An 18,105-nucleotide genomic window follows, 5' to 3' on the forward strand; every position below is an offset into this window, starting at 1 on the left:
CGGCCCGGCTCGGCCCCGGGCCCGCTCGCCCGCCGCCCCGCATGGAGCTGTCAGCCATCGGCGAGCAGGTGTTCGCCGTGGAGAGCATCCGGAAGAAGCGCGTGCGGAAGGTGAGGCGGCCCGGGGGCGGCTCCCGGGACCCTCTGGGGTCCCCTCCAGTCTCCCGCACCATCCATCCCCTCCAAGCCGGGGGCGAGGGGAAAGTGGGGCGGGGGGCCCAGGGCGCCTCGCGCGGCAGGGCTCGTCTCGCCCGTCCCGTGCCTCAGTTTCCCTCCCCACCTCTTCGGGCGAGTAGAATTAAAGTTGTCGCCCCGGGAGGCGGGGGCGCTGGATCGCACCCAGGGAAACTGGGCGCCAGCCCTACCCCTCCCCTCACCCCGAATCTGTGGTGACCGAGGCCCAAGTGGGGGAACGGCTTGCCGCGTGCGCTCGCGGCGGAGCTGGGTCTCGAACGCGGGACCCTGGGCTCTGGGTACCAAGTCCTTGAGGTTGGGGGCGGAGCTCTGCGCCGGCCTCCCGGCGCCTCCCGAGTCTCCACGCGGGGTTCAGACCTTCCTGGTCCCCGCCGTACCCTCACCGCCGACTTTCTTCCCTCTTCCCATGCACACCCCTCAGTCTTCTCCACCCCAACTTCCAGCCCCGCCCCGCGGGCTCGGCGAAGCCGCCCCCGTCGCGGGGCGCCCACGAGGCTCCTCCCCGTCGCCCGCGCCCTCGGAGCGCACCCTACAATCTCAGGGGGCGTGGGTTCTGCGGGGCTCGGCCCGGCCGGCGTGGGGATGGCGGGCTCGGGGAGGCCCCGTCCGCGCTTCCGCCGCCATCCTGCTTATCTGCCCTCCGGCCGCCCCTTCCCGGGAGAGGGGCTCGAGGTCACCTCCGCCCATTCGACGGGGACCGAACCCCAGAGCCGCGCGGGGGCGGCGACCGGGTCAAGGTCACACAGCGACGGAGGGCGAGCCGGGGCTCAAGTTCGTTGGCTGCCAGCGCATCTTTGAGAGGGAAAAGTCGGTGCTGGCGTCCCGGGCCCAGGCGAGGGCACGGCGGGCCTTTCGCCTCTCCCGACGCCCCCGGCTCGAGCGCCGGCCTCCAGGTGGGGCCGCCCCTCCTCCCCCGCTCCTGCCCCAGGATTTCCTGGATGTTAATTTGGTTCACAAAGCCCAGTACTTTCCTTGCTGGGTAGCTTAAGCCGGCAGTAATTAGCCCCTTCTGGGGTGGGGGTAGTGCGGGGTGGAGGGAGCTGGCGTCAGCCACTCGCCCCGATGTGTTTGTTGAGACGCTATTTCGTCCCCGTCCCGTCCCCGTCCTGACACGGCCTTCCCTCGTGGGCTGGCCTTCTGGCAGAGAAATAAATAGGGCTCCCTCCTAATGGAGGCATGTGGAGAGCTGCGGGTGGGAGGGCGCAGGCGGCCAGGGAGCACCTCTTTGAGGTGACCGATTTGGTCTCAAAGTCGGGGTGTGGCAGGACTTCAACCTCAGGAGGGGGTTCACTGGATGCCCTTGTCAGCTGTGAAGAGGGGGGAGCTGGAGAGGCAGGACCACCCTTTCAGAAGGTGACTTGGGCAGTCTTCTCTGGGGTCCTGCCCTGGCCTCTGGAGTTGAGAGCCCTGAAGCCAGTGGCTTTTGGCCTCAGGGCCAGAGCAGCGCCTTCCAGGGATGGGGCTGGTGGGGTTAGGGCCATGAGGGATCCCTCAGGGAGCAGTGGGCCTCTGGGTCTTGTCCTTCCCCCTGTGCACCTTGCTTCTGCTAAGGAGTCCCAGAGGTGTTTGGGGCCGGGCGCATTTCAGCATTCTAGGGGTTGGGTCTGGAGGGGTGTGCAGCCGCCAAGGTGTGGGCAGATCTGATGGGGTTGGGGGTGTCCCTGAATATGTAGGAAAGCCTGTCTGCAGAGGGGGTGGGCCACATGGTCCTGTCAGGCCTTCAGGGCACCTGTATCTCACTTTCTGCGTTTCTCTTCCCAGGGCAAAGTCGAATATCTGGTGAAATGGAAAGGATGGCCCCCCAAGTAAGGCTTGTTTGTGTGTCTGTCTGCCCTGCCGCTTGCCCTCTCTCCTGCCCAGGTGTTAGCTCTAGCTGCTCTAACCGTTGGTCAGTGCACCTCCATTACATTATCCTTTGAGCCTCAGTTTCTGGCTTGCCAGCTGAGTGGCTCAGAGCTCATGAGGGTGGAGGTGGGGCCCAACTTCTCTCCTCACCTGACCCTGGGTGTTGAGCTCTGTCTTTTGCTTGGCGCCTTCCCTCACCAATTCCTGGCTTGTCTTGGCACCTGGAAGGTGAAGACCCAACATCTTGGTCCACAGATAGCTGCTGGCCAGGAGGAGGGGGCCCCCAAGCCGCAGCAAGTACAGTACAGGTTTGGGCTTGTGGGACTGGCATGGGACCCGGAGCCCGAGTCCTGATGCCACAGGGGCCACCTTGCCTGGGACAGCACTCTGAGGAGCAGGTTCCCAGGCTACCTTGGGAGGCAGGTGCAGTCCTCATCACTAAAGATGAGGAAACAGGTGCAGAGAAGGTAAGCAGCTTGCCTTGGGTCACAGGGCAGGTAGAGACAGAGTGGGGGCTTGAATTCTGCCTCCCCGGTTTCAGGTACCTCCTGTGCCTCCTCCATTTCCAAGTGGGGGAGGCAGGGAGCTGGGTCCAGGCTCTCTCCCAGTGGCTCCACCTCCTCTGCAGGACCCAATCGGGAACCTTCCTGCCCACCCAGTGCCTCTGTAGGGAGTTGTGGGGAGGTAGGGAGTTGTGGGGAGGTAGGGAGTTGTGGGGAGGGAGGGAATGAGCAAGTCGTGGGGCCTCTCTATTGGCCTGTGGGTGTCCCACCCCCTGCCCTGCCTTCTAGAGACTGGCTTCTGGAAACCCCCTCTGCCTAGGCCACTGCTGTCTATACGGGGCTGAAACTCCTCCTGGGCTGGTGTTGGGGTCAATTTAGTATCAGATCCGGCAGCACCTTTGGGGGCCTGGTGGAGAGGCAGCAGTGAGGATGGGAGCCTGTGCTGCCTCAGCCTCCCTCCATGCCAATGGGTTCGAGAGCCAGGCCCCCTCGCCCCGTGGAGTGAGAGGCCTTGGGCACATGTACAGGGCGACCCATGAGCATCCCACTAACTAGTGGTGGTGCTGCCGGGCAGCTAATACACTTTCCTTCCTGTCGCTGTTTCCCAAGCACCTGGGCTGCAGGAGGAGCCCCACCTTCCAGGGCAGATGAGAGGAGACCTCCTGTCCCCATGAGGGAGCAGTGAGAGGAGGAGAGCTAGGAAAGGAGGCTGCCCAGGGAGGGCAGCGGGAGCGCTGGCACCCATGTTGGAGTGTGGTCATCAGCCTGCCGCCCTCCAGGCAGCCCTGGCTGTCGTCTTCTCTGTGGATGCCATCCTCAGAAAGATTTGCTTCTCTAGATGTACTTACCAATGAAAAGCTCCTTCTCCCACTTGACTAATCACCTTTATGCCCATCGGTCAGGGGGAGGGACCTGTGCTCTGGGTTCTAGGAACCCTGTTTGACCAGATGATCTGGAGCACCTCTGGCTCTGCCACCCTTTGGCCCTGGGCTAGTTGCCCAATGGGTGACTGTAAGCCGTCTGGCAGGTCCCCAACAGGGGGGTGCCCCTGTTGCCTCACCTCCCAATTGGAATAACAAGTCCTCCATGGCGATGTTGTGACGGCTGTGAGGGCCTGGCGCCTGCTCGGCAACTAGTGTTTCTGGCCCTAGCTCTGCCTCTAAGTCTGGAGAGGGCTGGGGGATGCCATTTCTCACAAGTAGCCTTAGGCTTATTTATCTGGGTGCTCCCATGTTTCCAATGGGAAACGGAGGCCCAGAATGGGAGGTCACTGCAAGAACACAACTGCCAAGGTGGTGCAGTATGGCGCCCACTTCAAGCCAGCCACTGTCCCCCACCCAGATGAGGCAGTTGTGAGACTTAATCATCCCGCTTCACTTGGAGGGAAAGGAGGGGAGAGTCTGGGAGAAGCAGAAAGCCAAGACTTCTTAGGAATCCACTGCTCTTCAGCCTCCCTCCCTGGGGTCTTGCCAGTAGAAGAGGCGGAGCAACAGGGTGGAGTGGCTTGAGTACCATGTGGCACCCTCCAGGCTGGGGAGCCATGGCTAGGGCGGTGCCAGCCTCCGTGGGGAGGAGAGCAGATTCTTCTGCCCAGCCTGGCCAGGGAGATTTATCTTGGTAACAGAAATGGTGATTTAAATGCATGCTTCATGGCAGGCCCTATAAACCTTCACATGTTTTGCCTATTTTCTGTCCCTGAAAACAAATGACCGTCCTTCCTTCCCAGCAGATGGGGCAGAGGAGCGATCTAGAGTAAGCTGGGATGGATCAAGTGGCACAGGGAGGGGCTTGATGCAGGGAAGAAGAATAAGTCCTCATCTACAGGTGTGCTCAGCCCCCAGATCCCCCACCCTCACTGCGGCTGGCCGGAGATTGCTCTTACCCCTCTGGCAATGCTTTTTCCCCCTGCCTCTCCCACTTCAGAACACAGCCCTGTCTTTTAGGGAGGAGAGCCTCTTTGGAGCTTTAGTCAGGAGGCTGTCAGTGAGTGCAGCAATAACCTGGTTAGCGAGATGTCTGCCCCTCTTGTGATCAGGCCCGGGCCCATTTCACAGATGGAGAGACAAACCTTCAGCAGGGAATCCTTGCCCAGGTGACAGTGCTAGGTCCCTGGCAACTACCAGCTGCCAGACCCCAGGCTGGGCCTAGCCCTGTGATATGCAGCTAGGCCCACCAAAGCTGACCAAGGGTCCCTTGTGTGTTGGTCAGGAGGGGACTCACACTGCCTGAGAGAACCCTGTGAGTGGACCTGCTGTGCGACTTCGCAAAGCCCTGGGCCGCTCTGCGCCTCCCTTTCCCCAACTGGAAATGGCCCTAGCCTCACCTGCCCTGCCAAAGGCTGCTCTTGCCCCTTACTAGAGGCAGAGGAGGTCTGCTTCCTCCTCCAGGTCAAGCTAGGCAGTGGCAGCAGCTGAGCCTGGGGTTCAGTCCCTGGCACTTTTTGCATTCCCTAGAATTCTGAAGTTGATTTAAGTGACCTGAATTTGTTTTTACTGTGTATCACCCCTGTGGGGGGCTTAAGGCGGCCAATCTGGACTCTACCCTAAAGACGGGACTGTCTAATCACCCCACTTCACGGAGAGGGATCCGAAGGTCCCAAGGGCATCTCTTGCCCACGGGTGATCCCGCCCCTAGCTCACCGCGGGGGTCTGGGGCTGGTCTGCGCAGCCGGGCGCAGGAGGACTGGACGGCCTGTTTACTGGGCTCGGGGGCGGGGCGGCCGGTCACGTGGCCGTGTTTACTTCGGAGCCGGCGCGCGCTGCCCCCGCCCCCGCCCGCCATTGGTCGGCTGGCAATTGGCGCGCGCGTCCCCTGTGCGTGCGAGCGCGTGCGTGCGCGCGGGGCGGGGCCAAGCCCGCTCCCTCCGCCCTCTGTCCCGCGCCGTCCCGCCCCGTCCCCGCCCCGGCAGCCCCAGCCCTCGGAGCACCCCGCCATCTCCCAGCCTGTGGACACCGGTGTTTTCGCAGAGCGGGCTCGCCCTTGTGGCCTCAGCCTCCCCACTGCGGAAGGGCCCCGATGTTGTGCTGTCCCGGAGCCGGAGACCCACCGCCCGCCCCCGCTCCCCCGCGGATCTGGGCCCAGCCTCCTGCCGCCGTCCTGACCCGCTGCCCTTTCTTCACACCCGACTGACCCAGTCCAGTAACAGTCCCCTGAATCTGCCGGCCCGGCTAGGTCAGACACTCGGGACACGCTCACATCCTGACCCAGCAACATCACAGCCCGCGGAGACCCAAATAAGGGTCACGTGGGGACCCGAAAATAGCGGGCACCGTTCCCAGAATTCCGACCACAGACTTGCTACTATTGGCCCTGCAGCCTTGGCAAATTGCTTACCCTCTGTGCGTCAGTTTCCTCATCTCTAAAAGGGGGGGATCTGCCCCATAAGGCGACCTGAGCAATGGATGAGTCCCCAGGGGTGGTGCTCTGGCACCTCCTAGTGAGTGTGTGTGAGGGTGAGTGTTAAAGAAGTTGGGGTCCAGAAGACGTTAGGGACTTGCCAGGATCAGCACAGAAGCTTCCTCAACAACACGGGCAGGTGGTGAGGATTAGAACACTAGAGACAGCAATCACGGGAGGAGGCTGGTCTTCCTCTCTGGACTAGTTAAGTTTACGAGTCCACAAGTGTCTGCTAGCCTTTGGCTACTTGTAGTTTGGACGTTTCCCAAACTATACAAATTCCATTTTCACTTTCAGCATTTCTTTAGGTGAGCAGAAGTCTGCAGTGGCACCTACCGCCATTCCCCAGAGCACCGGGGCCCAGGGTGTGGGGCTGGGGCTGGGCAGTCTGGGAGTTCAGCTGAACTTGAGGACCAGGGCGGATGCGGCAGAGGGCAGTGCAGAGAGATGGCAGTGCCACCAAGGGGCAGTTGAGGAAAACGCCAGGGACCTGGGAACTCCTGCTGTGTCTGGCCTTCATGGGAGAGACTGGCAGGTCCACTGGGACTGGGCATGGGCACAGGCACTTGGTGTGGCCTTCATCGCAGAAGGGTTCTGTCCTGGGTGCTGGTGCCCCAGTGTTGGGTGCCACAGTGTCCTGAGTGGCTCTAGAGGCAGGGCTTAGCTCAGCGGGTCAGTGGAGCCAGCGGGGTTCCACTCGGCCACTTTCTGTCCCTAACAGCTCCCCTGCTACGCAGCAGAGCTGGGCACAGCCTCGCCAGGACCCTAGACCACTGGTCTGGTTTTGTGTGTATGCATGTATACGTGTGCACACATGTAGGTAGGTACAGGTTCATGGACATTGTGTGCTAGTTATATGCATACCTGTGGATGCACATACATTTCAAAGTCTCTAGAACTTAGTCAGTTCATGATGAATGACACTGGTTTTTCCATTGATGAACCATTCATAATGGTTGCTTGTAAAATAAAATTGATTAGGGCCTCCCTGGTGGTGCAAGACGTTAAGTCTCAGCACCATCAAGCGATAACTAGCCACTACAGTTTAGCCAGGGAGCTGGCTCACAGGCCGCAGCAGACCTCTCCTGTCTCCCAGCTGCTCCCCTCAGCAGTGTCTTTCGGTCCGTCTACCTGTTCTGTTCCCTACTCTGTCTCTGGTGAATCCTCTTACCCGCTCCTACACATACCCCCACACACCTCTGGCCTACACCCCAGTTCTTGTATGCATAAATAAATAAAAATAAGTCAACCTTTAAAATATAAAATAAGACTAAACAAAAAAAGGGTGAATTGCTTCAAGGCAGATATTAGCAGTACCTGGAGGATGGCCGAGCAGGCAGAGGGTGCTCCGTGGTCAGGAGTGGGGGCAGATCCCTGTGGAACTCCCAAGGGCTTCTGCTGGAGGACTCTGCCCATGCAGTCACGAGAGTCCTGCTGTGTGCCAGGCCCAGGGACAGGGCCCTTCGGACCTGCTCCCTGCTCACGGTGGCCCTGATACAGACCCAGGAGGGAGGGGCAGAGGAAGCCACGCTGGACCTGGACCTGGAGCCGGGTCGGATGGTAGCCAACACAGACCACTTCCTGTCCGCCAGGCACCGCTGTGTGCGCTTAGCCTCATGGGCCTGTTTAATCAGGCAAAGTCCTTCCAGGTGAGGCAGGTGAGGCCCATAATGGTAACACTGTTCAGGCGCGCATGGCAGGGCACAGCTGGGCTTGAACCACACAGGGCTCCAGAGCCCTGTCCATACTGCGCGTCCTTTCCTCACTGGGAGGGAGTCTGGGACTTCGGGGCCTGCGCTCTTCCAGGCACCCTGCACTTCTGAGGTGAACGTGGGGCCTAGTGAGAGTTGTGCAGCAGGGACCCGAGGAGCTCTGTCTTCTCCCTGGGGAAAGAACTCAACATGGACAGTTAAGCAGAAAGTGACACTTCTGGTGAAATAAAAAGGAGGACAGGAAAGTTCTCTGAGCACAGAGGGGTGCCTGATGGGTTCCCTGTGAGGGGGCGAGAAGTGGGAGTTTATGTGGGTTTAGTGGTGAGGTATGGGAGCTGGACTCGGGTGTCTCAGCATGTGTCTTGCTGATGGATTGAGGCCCGTGGGGTCTCCCAGCTTCCTGGGCCCACCGAGTCGCCTGCCTCTTGGCCTGCTGTCCCACAGTGAGCTCTGGTCTGTTGCTGTGGTGCAGTGTTGTACTGGCGTTCTGAACACTCAGCTTTTCATTGGATTGGGGGTGCCCTGACTCCAGCCGTGCTTCATGAACGAGCTTAGGGCACCTGGGCTTGGGGTCCTCTGATCCTGACTATCTGTACCCGTTTCCCGAGTGGGGCCTAGTCATTTACGGGGTGGTATGGTCCGTGCTCAGTCTGCTGGTGCTGGAGCCACCAGGAGGCCCCTGACCTTGCCGGCAGCCACAGCTTGCTCCTGGGATTAAGGCTGGGGCCAGGCAGGGGTCTACAGGACAGGTCTGGTGAAGAGCCGTGGGCTCGGCTGTGGGGGTGGAGAGCAGCCCGGCTCTGACCGCTTTTCTCTTCCCAGGTACAGCACGTGGGAGCCAGAAGAGCACATCCTGGACCCCCGCCTGGTCATGGCCTATGAGGAGAAGTAAGGGGCTGGGCTGTGCTTGGTGCAGGGTCTGGTAGGGACGCCCCGGTGAGTCTGCGGCTGGGCCGGCCTCTTGCTGGCTGGTGTGGGCTCTGCCACCACCTCCCGGGCCCCCGTCTCTGTGTAAGGCGGGCCCTGGAACGGCGGCCCCGTTCCCCTGGAGGTGGGCTTGTTCGGGGGCGACATAAAGCTGCTTTATGGAGGTGCCCGGGTGCAGGGGCAGCTGTCTCAGTGATGCCCAGTCGTGAGGGAGGCGCTCTGTCACCATGAAGGAGAAGGTCTGATGAAGCTTGAGAATGACCTGGCAGGAAGCCGGCTTCTGAGTCTGGTCTGTCCCCCTGAGCCACCCTCAGGTCCCAGCTGAGCAGAGCCCGTCCCACTCCAGTGCGGGTCAGCTTGCGTGTCTGCCCGACTGGGGGGGCCCCGACCCCCACGATTAATGATTGGCAGCTCCGCCCCATGGGCTGTAAGGGGCACAGCTTGTGGGAGCCTTTGGCAAAAAAGGTGGTCGCTCCCTCCGTGGGGCCGTTCCCCTCTGCTGCCGAACCCAGGCCTCACTGAGCCCTGCCAGCCGCCGCTCCCCACTCTCGCCGTGCAGGACGGGTCACTTTATTTGGCCCCCGCGGGAGGAGGGGCTCTGACGGAGGAAACTCAAGTTCTCAGAAGCTCGGCGATGCCTCCCGGGGCCTCTTGGGAGGAACTGGCTCACCTGGGCTTCTTGCCCAGTTTTTCTGCCGCCCCTCTTTGCGTCCTTACCCCTCTCCGCCAGGAGGTTTCCCGCCGCTGGTTCACGGGCCGAGTTGCCACTGTCTTGCCTTCATGGTTCAGTGTCCCGCCCCGCGCCCACGGCTACTTTCTGGTCCCCGGTGCTTGGTGGGTCTCAACCCAGTGGCCACACTGGGGAGGGCCCAGTGGGCCAGGCCCTGCCCCGCGCCAGCAGAGATGTTGGGCGATGCCCTGCCCTCCCAGAACCTCGGTTTCCCCACCTGAAATGGGGATAGCAGTGCCGCCCTCACCCGGGCTCCGCGGGCAGCAGGGGTGGGTGAAAGCACTGAGCCGTGTGTGGTGCCGCCTGCGCGGGCTCAGCTCGGGCTTCCTTCCCTTGCCGGTGCTGGGGACCAGCAGGCAGCCTCCCTGGCTCACGTCCCAGTGCAGGGACAGAGGCAGTGGCAGGTACACAGTCGCTGCGCTCGCTGGGAGGTGACGCAGCACAGGGGGGTGAGGGGCGTGAGGCTGCGGCTTCCGGGGGCTTGGGCGGGGCCGACGGACAGGAGGCCTGAGCCTCGAGCTACCCCCGGAGTTCAGGGGGAAGGAAAGCTCTTCTCAGACAAGGACACTGAGGTCCAAAGAAGAGAGGTGACCCCCCCACTTCTCCCTAGGGTCAGACACATCGGAGCAGGAATGGGGTGCCCTCTGGTCACAGCACCCAGGTGCTCTTCCAAATGCCACTTTCGACCTGCAGCAGGCCCTCCGCACCCCTAAACACCATGGTCCCTGGGGCATGACGGCTGCCCCCAGAGGAGGGCCCCCGAAGTGTAGGCAGCACTGAGCGGGACCAAGGCCTTGACCAGGAAGGGGCAGGCGAGCCCTGGCCCCGCCGCTCTGCTTGGGACTCGGCTCAGGTGCCTGCGGGATGAGTGACAGGTCCTGCCCGCGGCTCTGTCTGCAGGGCGTCGTGGCTGGGCAGTGGCTGGCGGGGGGAGACATCCACTGGGCAAAGGCAGTTTTCTTTCCTTCCCAGATGAGAAGGGGCCGCCCACCCACCAGGCTTGCGTGATCCCCAGGGGCTATCGGGCAGCGCTGCTTTCCCGAGAGGCCCGGCCTGTTCCTGGCGGGCCTCTGGCACCTTGGCAGCACCCTGGCCAGCAGGTCTCTCCGCAAGTCTCCTGAGTAGGAGCTGGAGCAGCACTGTCTTGGGGCGTCCCTGTGTCAGGCAGAGAGCTCCACGTGGCGCGAGGTGCCCTGAGGACCATGTACTTCGGGAAATGCTGCCCAAGCCCATCTCTGTGGCCGGGGACCAGCGGCACTGTCAGCGGGAAGACCGAGCCCTGGAGATTGACACTTGTCCTCACTGTTATGGCCCAAAGAGCACAATAGGGAGGAGCCCTTAGCCCAGGATAGGGGTGGCTTTGGAGGGTGTCCTCTCCCCACGGACAGCAGAGGCTGGAGGAGCAGACATCTCATTTTCCCTTAAATGTCACCAGTGTTTCCTTTTCTTCTGCCATCTGCTCTGCACCCCAGGGAGGAGAAGGACCGAGCGTCGGGGTACAGGAAGAGAGGTCCGAAACCCAAGCGGCTTCTGCTGCAGGTAACCCCGCCGCCGAGTTGCCCCCACAGGCCCGTGCTCCCCCATAGCCTCGCCCCGCCCCCCGCACTGGCTAGTCGAGTCCCCAGTGGACAGGGCGCTCGCGGGCAGTGATGGGAGATAGCCTGGGTGGGAGGTGCCCTGGGGCGGGTGGGAATATGTCTTGTGGAACCCTAGAATTTTGAAAGTTTAAAATCTTGAAGTCTCTGATGCTCGGAGTCCCCAAGGCACATGTTATGTTTGAGAGCCTTTGAAACATCAACTTTAGAATTAAGGTCATGTGGGATTTGGGAATCCAGAAAATGCAGGCTGGTACAGTTCTGGAGCCGCAGCCTCGAAGTGCCCTGAAATGTGGGGAGAAGCCCACAGGGCCTCCTTGCCCAGCGTCCTGCCACATCCCATGCTCCCCACACTTGGGGTGCTTTGCTCCCCTCACTGGCGTGCGTTGAAGAGCAGTGGAGTATGACGTGAGCCGGAGCTTGACTGCTCTAAGATCAGGGCCATGAGCCCCTCTCCTGCCAGACCCACTGGGTGTTCGAAGCCCAAAGCCGAGGCTCTGGCCTGTGGGCGGCGTGAGCCACGTCAAGCCTCCTGTCCACGACAGAGGCACCAAGTAGGCCACCTGGGGGCTTTGCCAGAATGACAGGCCCCTCACCCTTGACCACGAGAACGGGGCCCCAAGGGAGTGCAGCCCGTCTCGCCTGATGTCTCACTGTGCTCGGCGCCCTCCCAGGCCCGCACATCTCCCACACGCAGCCTCGGGGAGGTGCGTCAGTCATCTGCTGCTGAGGTTTGAGTGACCCCCAGCCAAGCACCCACAGACAGCACCACCTGGCACATGGGCTCATGGGTCTGAAGTGTCGAGCGTCCACCCTTTGAGGTGTTGGTTTGGTCCTGGCAGTGGTGTGGCCTGGGGCTCCGCTCCTGAGGGCGGATGGTCCACTTCCAGAGCAGCGCCTCGTGGGCCTGGCGGGGCCATGGGGTGGGGGCTGGGGGCCTCCCAGGATGGCCGCTGGCTTCCCCAAGAGCAGGAGATGTGGGCGGTAACAGGAAAGCGGCTCAGGGCCTGGCCCCGGTGCTGAGTGCATGGGGACACTCAGCAGGGAGTCCTGGGGCTCGGGGCTGTACAGTGGCTTCCTTGGTCTCACTGACCGGGGTGAGGCGCATGGCTCGCCCAGAGTCCAGCTGGGTTGACTCCTGGTGCTCCCAGGATCCCTGTCAGCTGAGGATGCAGGTGAGTCCACCACAGGGTCGGACCAAAGCTCGCTGGCCTAGGGATGGCCTGTAAGCGCAGTGGGGGCACTGGGTTTTGTTAGGGTGCACACAGGACCAGTCCCCCCCCCCATTCAGGTACCTCCTGCCCTCCCTGTTCTGCCTCCTCCCATCACCATGGCAACTGCTCCGGGCGCCCCTGGGCACCTAGCAGGGGTGTGGGGAGAGAGCCTGTGCGTGGCTGCAGCCCCCCCCGGAGCTCTTGGCCTCTGGTGGCGGGGAGTGGGAGGGACGGAGAGATGCGGACACCCTGACCCTCAGCACCACGGTCTCTCTTGGCCTAGTGTAAAGTCAGTAAAGTTAATCCCCACATTAAAGCTCTCCGAACCCTGAGCCGTAGGAGAAGGCCCCCCCGGCTGTCTGGACCTGGGGCCTCAGGCAGCAGAGTGTGTTTCGAGCGTGAGTCCTGAGAGCAGCAGCCCAGAGAGCCGGGTTTCTTTCCCAGTTTGTCTGCGCGTCCCCTACGTGTGTGCCCAGGGAATGTGCTCGGGGCCCTCACCCCCACTTACAGCCCGCCTGGGGCAGGGAGGCTTCCCCGGCCAAGACAGTGGCGGGCGGCGACGGCACCGGGCGGGGGAGCAGCTTAGGCCGGCGTGGTGTGGGTGGTGGGCAGGGCTGACCCGCGCGCCCTGGCTTGCCCCCGCAGCGGCTGTACAGCATGGACCTGCGGAGCTCCCACCAGGCCAAGGGCGAGGAGAAGCTCTGCTTCTCCCTGATGTGCCCGCTCGGCAGCGGGAGCCCCGAGGGGGTGGTCAAGGCGGGGGCACCCGAGCTGGTGGACAAGGGCCCCTTGGTGCCCGCCCTGCCCTTCCCGCCCCGCAAGCCGCGCAAGGCCCACAAGTACCTGCGGCTCTCACGCAAGAAGTTCCCGCCCCGCGGGCCCAACCTGGAGAGTCACAGCCATCGACGGGAGCTCTTCCTGCAGGAGCCTCAGACCCCGGACACCCTGCAGGCCGCCGGCGAGTGGGAGCCTGCTGAACAGCCCCCCGAAGAGGAAGGTGAGTGTCCAGCGCCGCCGCCAGGCCCAGAGACCCACACGCTGGGCAAGCCGCCTGCCCACTGCCGGAAGGCCGGGGCTCGCCCACGGGACGCCCACGCTGCTGGCCTTCCTGTGTCCTGCGTGGGATGAGCTCTCGGCCAGCTGGGGAGGGCAGCAGAGTGACCGCCTCCGTGGGCAGCTATGAGCAGGCCCTGACCGGGTGGGGGACGCTGAGGGGGCACGTGGGAGGGCAGGCGTCTGCCTGCTGCCATCTGCCCCCGCTTCTCACCTCGTCAGCAGTGTCCCGTCTGTCTGTCTCTCCCGCGGCTGCAGCAGAAGCAGACTTGGCTGAGGGGCCCCCTCCCTGGACACCCGCGCTCCCCCCCAGCGAAGTGACAGTGACCGATATCACTGCCAACTCCATCACCGTCACCTTCCGTGAGGCCCAGGCCGCTGAGGGCTTCTTCCGAGACCGCAGCGGAAAGTTCTGAATCACCGTTTTCACTCTACAACTGATTTCTTTTGGGCTTGGGGTGGGGGCTTCCCGAGATGGGGAGGGTAACTCTTTTATTTAGAAAAATGTGGGACAGAAAGGGCAGACCCCACCCCACCCCACCCCCAAACCCTGTCCCCTTCTCCCAGTCATGTTTACAGAGAGGCCTGGGGCTGCTTCCGAGGGCAAGGGGAGGCCCAGCACCTCGCTGTCAGTTGGGGTGCCGCCTCCAGGGATCGGGGACACCTCTGTCGCCATTCTGCTCTGGAGAAAGGCCCAAAGCCTCACCTGGGAACGCCCAGCCCCAGCTTCTGGTTGATTTCCCTTTTCTTTTTTTTTTTTGGGGGGGGAGTTCCTTTTTAACTTTCCACTCCAGCTTTTCAGTGGGATGTGGAGCTGGCTTTGACCAAACATGACTGGTTCCGGGAGAAGGGGCAGGAGGAAGGACTGGGGTCCTGGCTGTCCCTTCCCGCGGGCCGGCTGCCGCTGAGAGCCCGCCTCTCTGCCCTCGGGGCGGCTGGCGAACCTGCCGGCAGCTCTGACCAGGTGAGGGAGGGATTCACCGCACACAGCTTGCCGTAGGCACCCGCCGCACTGCTCACGCACCCGCCTCAGCCCCCCAGCGGCGGCTGTCAGCGGCGGCCTGCGAGGAGCCTCCCACACTCCACGGCCCCAGCCCGACTCAGGTGACTGCAGCCGCTGCCGTCCTGCCCCCTCCAGCTCCCCCAGCGCCACCTCAGGGCCAGCCTTGCCTCCTCACACCCTCCCCAGCCCACCCTGAAGGCTGCCCTGGGGCGTGGGGGGCCTCTGCCTGGTCTTCCTGGTCGGCTGCGGGCAGTGCCCGGGCTTGGACACGCCAGCCAGAGGGCGGTGCATGGGGGGGTCGGGGGCATCTCCTAGTTCGCACAGTCAGGCCCTGTCGCTGGTGGCTCCCTGCGGTGAGAAGTGACCCCAGCCATGGATGGAGAAAAGGCCAGGCTGGGGGCATGGCTCCCCTCCCCGTTGTCAGAGCAGGTCACTCGGGGGGGCTGAGCCCTGCCTGCCTCCCTCTGCTGTCCTGAGGAAGGACAGGGGGTTCTTTCCCAGACTCCTTTCCCCTAGTTCCCGAACCAAAGACAGCCTACACCCCATTTCTGCTTAGCGTGCCCTGCTGGCGAGACCCCAGATCCCTGAGTCTGCCCCTTCCTCTAGTCCTCAGCTGTCCAGGGTCAATTCAGTGCTTCCATAGGGGGTCAGTCCCCCGTCACGCCAGCCCAGGGGTTGAGTCTTGAGGGGGGGGCGAGGGAGAGGAAGGGTGGCCACAGCGCACCCCCCCCCCCCGCTGTGGGACCCCCAGAAAGGGAGTTGGGGCCCATCAACATGGGAGGACGTTGCCTGCACCTGTGCCTTTTGGATCGGTTGGCAGCTTCCAGGCAGGGGTGTGGGGTTCTCTCAAAGAGCTGTTTGTGCAATGTGAAGATTTGGGGTTTTTTGGGGGGCAAGGCAGCTCCATTTCTGTCTGTGGTGGCAGAGCGTGTTCTGCCTCTCCCTCAGCCTTTCCTGCCCCCTGGGTGCCCTGCGTCTCAGGGAGGGCCGAGCCCCAGGAGCTCAGCGGGCAGCTTCCTGGGGGAGGGCTGTGGGCCCCAGGACCCTTCCCTGCCCGGCGCCCCAGGGCTCCGTGGGCCACGCAGGCCCCCCCAGCCCTGCACATGCGCCAGAGGGCAAGGTGGCCTCGACCTCCAGCACACCCCAGAAGGCCAGTACCCTTGGGGGTGGGGCCTCAGTGGGCCGCCTGCCTTTCCTGCCCCGGCCCCCAGCTGTTTTGAATGTAGAAAGACTGAAAAGGGCCAGTAGGTACTTTTCTGCGGCGGGAGGGGCGCGGGGAGAACCGAGCCTGCACCTGCGGGCCAGCGCGCGATGGAGGCGCCCGCCGGAATCGGGGGGGAGGCCCCGGCACGCCCCCGGCCCCCGGCCCCCGGCTCAGCACCGCGCACTGCGCCCGGCGCCGGGAGAGCTGGCGTGGGCGCAGAGTGCGGGTTTATTTTTGTACTGACATTGGTAAGAGACTGTATAGCATCTATTTATTTAGATGATTTATCGGCAAATGAGGCAAAAAATGTTAAAAATACATTAAAGATGATTTTAAGAAAGCTCTTGGCGGCCTCGTGGTGTTCCCTGGCGCCCGCACCCCCAGGAAGACCTCTGGCCTGTGGCCTGGGTTTCGCTCCGGGACTGCCTGTTCCTGGTGTGGCCGCCCTGCCCCGGTCCCTGGGCCTCCAGCGGACAGCGGGGTCAGTCTGCGTGGTGGGTGGGATAAGAGTGGGAACCAGAGGCTGGGGTGTGAGCAGGTGGGGACCGTGGAGGCCCAGAGGTGCTTCTGATTGCTGCACCTTTTCTCTGCTTCCTCCTAAGTGTGCTGATCTTGAACCTAAGGTGGTACGTGCAGGGGTCTGCAGCCGAAGGTTCTGGAACCCAGACCTGTCACCAGGCCTACTGTTCTGTTCAGCCCAGCCCAGCACACCTGTCTGAACCAGAGAGTAAAGCAGGGAGGGCACGGAGACCAGCTGGAGCAGGCAGGGGAGAGCAGGCAAGGGGGTCGCCGGCCCCCCTCGGCTGCGGGCAGTAGCCACAGTGGGTGAGAGGAGGGTGGGCAGGCAGGGGCACACTCAGGTGGGAGATTGCCAAGCCAGGGGGAGGTGCGTGGGGAGAGGGTGGGGAGGTTCAGGCCAGGCCCATGCTGGCACTTCACCTGGGTGAAGGGAGGAGAAGCAGGGTGGAAGGGTGTCTGTCACCCCAAAGCAAGGCCCTTACCGAGGACGGAATGGGCAGGGGCTGGTTTGGGTTGTGATTCAAGGGACAGGGCGAGGGGCCCTACGGCCCGCGGGCGCCCGTGTGCACGGGGCGGCCCCGCAGGGTGCCTGAGAGTGCAGAGGCGCCTGGGGCTGTCCTCTTGCTGATGAAGGTGTGCTCAGCCACACCCATCTGCTCCCAAGCCTGTGCCAGCCCCCCCTGCCCGCCTTGCTCTGAGCTCACAAAGGCCCTGGCCTCCCTACATGGGCTTACGGGGTGGGTAGCAGCTCCCCAAAACTGGATTTTATTACAGTAATGTAACTCTGAAAGTCAGTTTTCTTCAAGCACCTAAACCTTATTATTAACTTAATAAAATGTCAAAGGCAATTATAGATCTAGTATGAGTGATTATTTTGAACCCTCTAGACATTTTTTTTAAAAGATTTATTTACTTATGCATACAGAACTGGGATGTAGGCCAGAGGTGTGGGGGTGAGAGGAGTCACCAGAGACAGAGTGGGGAGCAGAACAGGCCGATCGACCACAGAGGGGGGAGACCAGGCGAGGCCCCCCAAGGTGGAAGCCCTGGAGACACCCTAGGAGAAGCCCGCAGGCCCACCCACCTCCTAAGCCCCAGGGGGCGTCTGGGAGGGGCCCAGTGGTGCGAGGACCCCGAGGCTCTTGACCTTGGCACAGGAAAGAATTCTTGCAGGGGCCAAGCAGGTGAGTTAGAAATGAAGTGTTTTCCCTTTTATTCACTTTTCACATTGTTGTGCGCATTTTTTACAATCTTGTTTGATTATAATAGTTTATTTTTACATCATCTTGTGCCTTTTTGCATCTCAGTTGTCAAGCCCTGTGGACTGCTATGAACATTTTTACCCCCGAGGTGAAAGCCCTGGAGAGACCAAGGCGAAGCGCACCTGCCGGCTGGGATCTGGGCCCCAAGGGGGCGTCTGGGAGGGGCCCAGAGGTGCTGGGGAGGAGGACTCGGGCGGGGGCAGGCCCAGCCGCCTGCAACATCATAGTCACGTGCGTCGCTGGACACGACACAGAGTAACGGCCGGGACACCTCAGAGCAGAACCGAACCCCCACCTGTCTTGTCAGGGGAGGTGACGCCCGGCCCTTGCACTGGGGTCCAGGGGACGAGATCAAAGGGAGCCAGCATGCGACCCAGGCTGCAGGCTGCCTGCTGGCTTGGGCTGGGCCTTGTCTCAGGAATGGGGGAGGTGGTCTCTTTAAGGGACTGTTCTGTTCTGTGTGCTCAGCTTTGAGCAGCTCTGGAGCTCCATCCAGGCTGCAGCCATGACTAGTATGTAAATTGTCAGGGACCAGCCCCGAATGTCAGGTTGTAGAGAGGCTGTCACGGGCAGAGTCTCAAGGTGGGAACGACGTCGGCGAGGCGATATTCTAAAAATTGGAGAGCGGGAGCGAGGAAGACACGGGAGTGGGAGTTGGGTGCAAATCTTCCTGCTCTGTCTTCAGCAGAGGCTTATTTTTATACATTAGGAGTAAGTAGGGAGATGATATCAGCACAGGAACTGGGCTGAGAGATTACAATCAATTTTTTTCTAAGAACGGTTTGGGGTTGTTTTGACCCTTGCTTGAGATTACAACATTCTAAAATCAATCAAGGTAAAAAACAGGTACATAAGTGCACAAAATCTATGACTAATATTACTATAGTGGAGATCAACTAAGATAGAAGTCCCTTACACCTTATCTACTATTTAATGGGTTTGTTTTTC

At 61.9% G+C, this 18,105-nt stretch overlaps 1 protein-coding gene across 4 annotated transcripts; it reads left to right on the forward strand.

Moving 5' to 3' along the window:
- The first annotated feature begins 9 nt into the window (after positions 1-9).
- On the forward strand, positions 10-16,198 carry CBX7 (chromobox homolog 7). 4 transcript variants are annotated; one of them, XM_012720516.1, is made up of 6 exons: positions 10-110; positions 1,956-1,999; positions 8,473-8,538; positions 10,780-10,846; positions 12,762-13,113; positions 13,392-16,198. In XM_012720516.1, exons 1-6 carry the CDS (start codon positions 42-44, stop codon positions 13,583-13,585), a joined length of 792 nt encoding a protein of 263 aa, XP_012575970.1. In that variant the 5' UTR covers positions 10-41; the 3' UTR covers positions 13,586-16,198. The 4 variants fall into 4 exon arrangements, with proteins under 4 accessions (XP_012575970.1, XP_012575971.1, XP_012575972.1 ...); XM_012720517.1 differs by having other exon boundaries at positions 13,395-16,198; XM_012720518.1 differs by having other exon boundaries at positions 13,431-16,198.
- The last annotated feature ends 1,907 nt before the right edge of the window (positions 16,199-18,105 follow it).

The sequence above is a fragment of the Condylura cristata genome, unplaced genomic scaffold, assembly GCF_000260355.1.
Source record: "Condylura cristata isolate star-nosed mole 26May11 unplaced genomic scaffold, ConCri1.0 scaffold00004, whole genome shotgun sequence".
Classification (NCBI taxonomy): domain Eukaryota; kingdom Metazoa; phylum Chordata; class Mammalia; order Eulipotyphla; family Talpidae; genus Condylura; species Condylura cristata.